At 37.9% G+C, this 5,581-nt stretch overlaps 1 protein-coding gene across 1 annotated transcript; it reads left to right on the top strand.

Moving 5' to 3' along the window:
* The first annotated feature begins 848 nt into the window (after positions 1-848).
* On the top strand, positions 849-1,771 carry LOC147888691 (expansin-A1-like). Its single transcript, XM_087393029.1, has 3 exons — positions 849-942; positions 1,063-1,378; positions 1,465-1,771. The coding sequence occupies exons 1-3, from the start codon at positions 930-932 to the stop codon at positions 1,769-1,771; spliced, it is 636 nt and encodes a 211-aa protein (XP_087249155.1). The 5' UTR covers positions 849-929.
* The last annotated feature ends 3,810 nt before the right edge of the window (positions 1,772-5,581 follow it).

Below are 5,581 nucleotides of genomic sequence, written 5' to 3'. Positions count from 1 at the left end.
CCACTTACAAGGCTTAAGCTTCCTCATAGTTATCGTAGCGTGACACATTCACTCACTTGAAACTTTCACAACTAGTTGATTGATGTATATTCCTAGCTGAGCTTTAGGCATTTGAAATCTACCCTTGTGGAGCTTAGGATTACACGTGCGTTGGCGAGATTCCGAACAAGAATGTCCTCCACACTACCTTGAAGCCTGCACACCCTTAGGTGAGAGAGCATGGCCTTCACAAGTTACAATTTCTTCTTTGGAGGCTTAATGAATCTAATTCATCTTGTTTTGCAAATACAGTTATTTTGAATTTTGTGAAAACGTCAATGTATGAAATTCTATCACCAATTTTATGAGTTTGGAGGTTTTTTGAAAATTTCCCAAAAATATTTTATGTGAAATACTGGACCTGAGTCCTCGTGAAAAGAAAAGGCCGTTCGAGGTTGTGTTTTTCCTCTCGTGTACTCTTCCACCAGCCTTTCGCATTCTCGAAAAAGGCCATCCACACAGCTTTTCGTGATAGACCACGGTCTGCTGGCCTCCTGTCAGACAGCGGACTCTTTTGTAGCCTGCCCGAGCGACCTTATTAACCATAAATGGCAACTATGCATTATAATTTATCACTACAGCCTACTACCACGTATCCACAACGACCATCAACCTCCTCGTGTTAGAAGGGTGTCGTAGTCCACGTCGTTACGGTTGGTGTCTTTCTTCATATAGCTTCCCTTCGACCGCATCGGAGACACAACGCCATAAACGGTCTCCTGCTCTCTCCCGTGGGTGCCTCATACCTCGATCGACTCTTGAATCTTGCAGTGATGAATCCTTCAGTAGTTCTCCGTTCAAGCTTGGCACTTACACTGCTATGCAGAGTAGTTTATGGACACGTAGAGTGGCATAATGCCCACGCTACGTTCTACGGAGGTAGAGATGGAATGGCAACCATGGGTACGTGCTACCAGTTCCAGCTCCATACATTGGAGCTTGCTGAAGTTTGCTGCTAATTGAGTGGCTAGCTTGATGTTTGTGTTTGCTCATTTGTATATCCTGAATGTCCTCGTGTCGCAGGTGGAGCTTGCGGCTATGGCAACCTTTATACTCAAGGTTACGGAATCAAGAACACAGCGCTCAGCACAGCTCTCTTCAACTGGGGTGCCGCCTGCGGAGGATGCTTCGAGATAAGATGCCACGACGATCCACAGTGGTGCCTTCCCGGCCGCTCTATCATCGTTACGGCCACAAACTTCTGCCCACCTAACTACGATCTCCCAAATACGGCAGGCGGATGGTGTAACCCCCCACTTCAGCACTTCGACATGTCGCAACCAGCGTTTGAGTATATAGCAAAGTATAAAGCGGGAATCGTCCCAGTCCTGTACCGAAGGTAATTGTTGCATTACTGTTTTTAGCTCAGTGGCAATGATAATGATCACGTATGGCCTAAGTTTTGTGAGCTGAAACATGATGCAGGGTCCTATGCCAGAGGCGAGGAGGTCTCCAATTTAGTATACAGGGTAATCCATATTTCTTTCTTGTACTGATAACCAATGTTGGAGGAGCAGGCGATGTTCTGAGAGCATCCATCAAAGGTTCAAGAAATGGCTGGCAACCCATGTCAAGGAACTGGGGCCAGAATTGGCAAACCAATGAGGTCTTGATCGGCCAAAGTTTGTCATTCAGTGTCACGACTAGTGATGGAAGAACTGTCAATGCTTACCATGTCGCTCCTGAGAGCTGGCAATTCGGCCAGACTTACAGCTCTAATGTGCAGTTCTAGAATCTCTAACCTTTGTTTCTATATTCCACTTGATAGAGATGCAGTACGTTTATTAGCGCCGCCTCCTTAGAGGAACGCTCCTTTAGTGAACTTCCACTTGTAAATCTTTTTTAAAAGATAAGGTTGCCTATGTAAAGATTATGCCAAGCTAAATTAAATCATAAGCTCTAAATAAGACTACGAGTGCTCTCTATACTTAACGTATATACACTTCCGAGGAGGAAGTGCTTGTGCACTCTTGTTTCCAATGTTCTTGAAAGGTTGTTAAAATCATGAAACAGAGTGATGGCAAAGTCCTTGTATTACTGTGCTAGGTGTCGTGGTTATCATTTCGTGGAATAAGCAACGTGATCTTTTGCTTATACCTTTAGCATCACCATATGAGCGTGTGTTAATGCACCACCATACCCTTCTTGACTCATTATAATTTGTTCTTTAGAGTGGAGTATCAACTTTATGGAATGTATTACTTCTACAATGCAAAGGTGCACAGAAAGTGTAGTGTTTTGCCTTGCTTTGTTTTTTTAGCTTGCAAATGTAGAGAGTGCATAGCTCTTTACCAACTCTTGATTTGCATTCAATTGGGATAGATGGCATTATGAGGGGGTTTTAACTCAGGGATTTCACTCATAAATATATAAGCATAACACGTGGGTTCAACAAAAGGAGTGTTTTAAATAGCCACATTTTTCACATACAGAAGGACATCATATATTCCTCATAAATTTACAAATAAGAGGTTTTACAAATAGGCCTTGAATGCACGTGATATATAGTATTTATACATAGTTACCCTCCTTGAGGTTTTTACGCACATAAATAATAATATACTCTCTCTCCATCATTGAGACATCCTTAGTAGTGTCATGTGACTAGCACTTCGCACAAATCTAATTTGCATGCATCATTTAATATTTTCTTCAATATGTTCTTGCTAAAAGTGCTTGATTATTTTTAAAAACACATAGTTGTAGATCCATCAATAAATGACCATCAAATGGAATAAATCAAACTTCTTCTTTGGGAATACTAGTTAATAATGCATGGCAAAAGCTCTCTCTCTCTCTCTCTCTCTCTCTCTCTCTCTCTCTCTCTCTCTCTTACATGAACACAAAAAAAAAGACACCTAGATACCTTTGGAATGTGATTTAAAGAAGAAGATGGAAGTAGAGTGATTATGTGCCTAAGCTGAAGAAGAATCACATGAGTAAAAAAGACATCTATCGCTCTTATGCACTTTAACACTTTAATGAGTATAAAAGATGTTTATCACTCTTGTGCACTTTAAGACTCTACATGTCAAAGATTGCATCTCTTATGTTCACAAATGAAATGCTTTCTATGTAATCATGTCATGCTTTGTCCCTCTTTTCTTCTAACCCTAAAAGAAATAGCACTATTAGCTTTTCTCTCAAAAAAAAAGAAAAGCTTTTCTCAAAGGTAAACCTAATTGCAAAAACATTTAGCTTTTCCCTTTAAAAAACGGCATCCTTCACTTCAAACCCATTGTTATCCCAATGGAATGATTAAGTATTAGACACCCTGGGGGATCATTAAGTAATATGTAAGATAGCATGTACAATCAACAGAAGGGGTTTCACAAATTTATGGAGTTACATAAAATATACATACATAAGTGGCTTTTTAATCCAAAAATTAAAATTTTTTATACGTAAGGGATAATTTTATCATTGGAAAATTTACATAAAGGGGTGTATATAGGTTATAAAAACTATAGCTAGGGGGTTTTTTTAATACCATTTGATCACACGTGCTATATGGGGTTTTTACATAGTGACCCCGCCCACCACCGGGATTCGAGATAGCATTTTTAACCAACAATCAAAGGTACCATTGCCATCTCCCATAGCTCTACATAATGCATAAATTAAATTGCAATAAAATACTTTTCGTAATACCATCTCAGCATGCTCCAAATATTTATTTCTATAACCACCATACCTTTATTTTGACTTAGCCTCATTCGCATCTTGTATAAATTTGTTAGACATTGAAATGTTGTTCAATTTTCGAATCTCTAACATGCTCATTCCAATGCCTGCAATGTAGCAAGTTAGTAACATGTAATCGATAAGAAAAATATGTGTTAATTGCATTTCAATGGATTACAACATACTCCAGGAACCTATGATTCTAAAACTAAATAAGTAACAACACTTCTTTAGAATGGAATAAAATTGTGAGCTTGAGATATTACTAGATTATACCACATGCAAATTTGAACTTCACTCAATGTGTATAACTAGTATTTCTAAAAAACAAAACTCTTTCATAGCCTTGTTATATCCAAACAAATCAAAGATGGCATTCATCACAACTCTTTACCATCCATGAGGTAGAATATACAATGTGGTAGGAGAAATACTTAGATTTAAGACCGATAGGCATACATATAAATATGCATTAATCTTGAGTGGATATCGCTAGATGTTGATTCTATAAATTTCTTTTTTCAACTCTTTCCTATGCTGATTGGAAAAATTATGCAATAAAAGCTATCAATTCTGTATACATAGACATCAAATTCATAAACTTAGGGTCAACATGGCTCAAAACCGTTACAATTTTCAAGATGCTCAAAGTTATATATAAAATGTTTCTTGTCAAATTTGTAATTTCTATAAAATTAGAACTACAAGTTAAAAAGCTCAAGGGTTCACTCATCATATGTATAAACAACATGTGGGTTCAACAAATTTTACATTTTCTTTTCAACATAGATATATACTTATTACTGAAGGCGCCTTTTAATTGGCCATTTTACTTCTTCTTTTTCCAACATAGAAATATACTTACGAAAGGGGTATTTCAATTGGGGTATTATATAGAAAAAGGGGTCATTTTTAACAACCCAAAATGACTCAAGTTTTGAATGGTGTTTTCATAGTCCCTGCCCCCCCACATGGGCAACAACACAATCTAATAAAAGGAGAGACAACTTGAGTGTGAAAGTCATTACTGCGATGACTATGTTTTGGAACTACAACACAAGGGGTTATCCAAAAAATAAGGACATCTTAGCGTGTGGAGGGAACAAAAGAAGTATGTTGAGGACATTATACACATGCTTTGCCACAACACAACATAGTAGTCAAACTTCCAATACTATCTTTTTTCTCTGAAATCATTATGCTAGCTAAATTTCATTTGCATCATATGAAATGTGGCTAGGCTCAGGGGGTACACTACTAAGAAGCCATATATATCACGTGTGTTCAAGGGGTATTTAAAAAATCCCTCAACTAAATTTTTTTTGCTAATAAAAACACCCCTCTTTACTTATGAACTAAGTGATTTTTTTTAAATTTGAATTTAAAAACCCCTCTTGTTTTTGTAATCGTGTTACTGTTTTCAAAAATCTAAATTTAAATACCTCTCCTTTTGAATTCACATGGTACACTAAAATTTTATGAGGTAAACGCCCCAAGTGGCTAGGGGGAGAGAGAGAGAGAGAGAGAGAGAGAGAGAGAGAGAGAGAGATTAATTATTCTTTTGCAAGCAAACATCTCGATGGTTGAAATAATAACTACCATGCTGATTGCAACCATTGTACTCATTGCAACCATTAGGCTTTTTGCCGCACCACCATCGAGCTAGTTATAAACCACCATTGGACTAGGTACAAACCACCAAACTGGTTGCAACTTCCATTGGGCTGGTTTAGACTAACCACTATGTTGATATTGCAAGCACAGTGAGTGTTCTTGAATGCATAGGTTTTCAATGTACCCTTTCTGATTTATTAGATGGGTAGATAGAGTTGTACCTTACATTTATGGTTGAGAACCC

This window comes from Dipteris shenzhenensis, chromosome 21 (genome assembly GCF_047967505.1).
Source record: "Dipteris shenzhenensis isolate YYH24624 ecotype China chromosome 21, Dip_SZ_1.0, whole genome shotgun sequence".
In the NCBI taxonomy this organism is placed as follows: Eukaryota; Viridiplantae; Streptophyta; class Polypodiopsida; order Gleicheniales; family Dipteridaceae; genus Dipteris; species Dipteris shenzhenensis.
The sequence above is the reverse complement of the archived record's forward strand: the minus strand, read 5'-3'. Positions and strand labels throughout refer to the sequence as shown.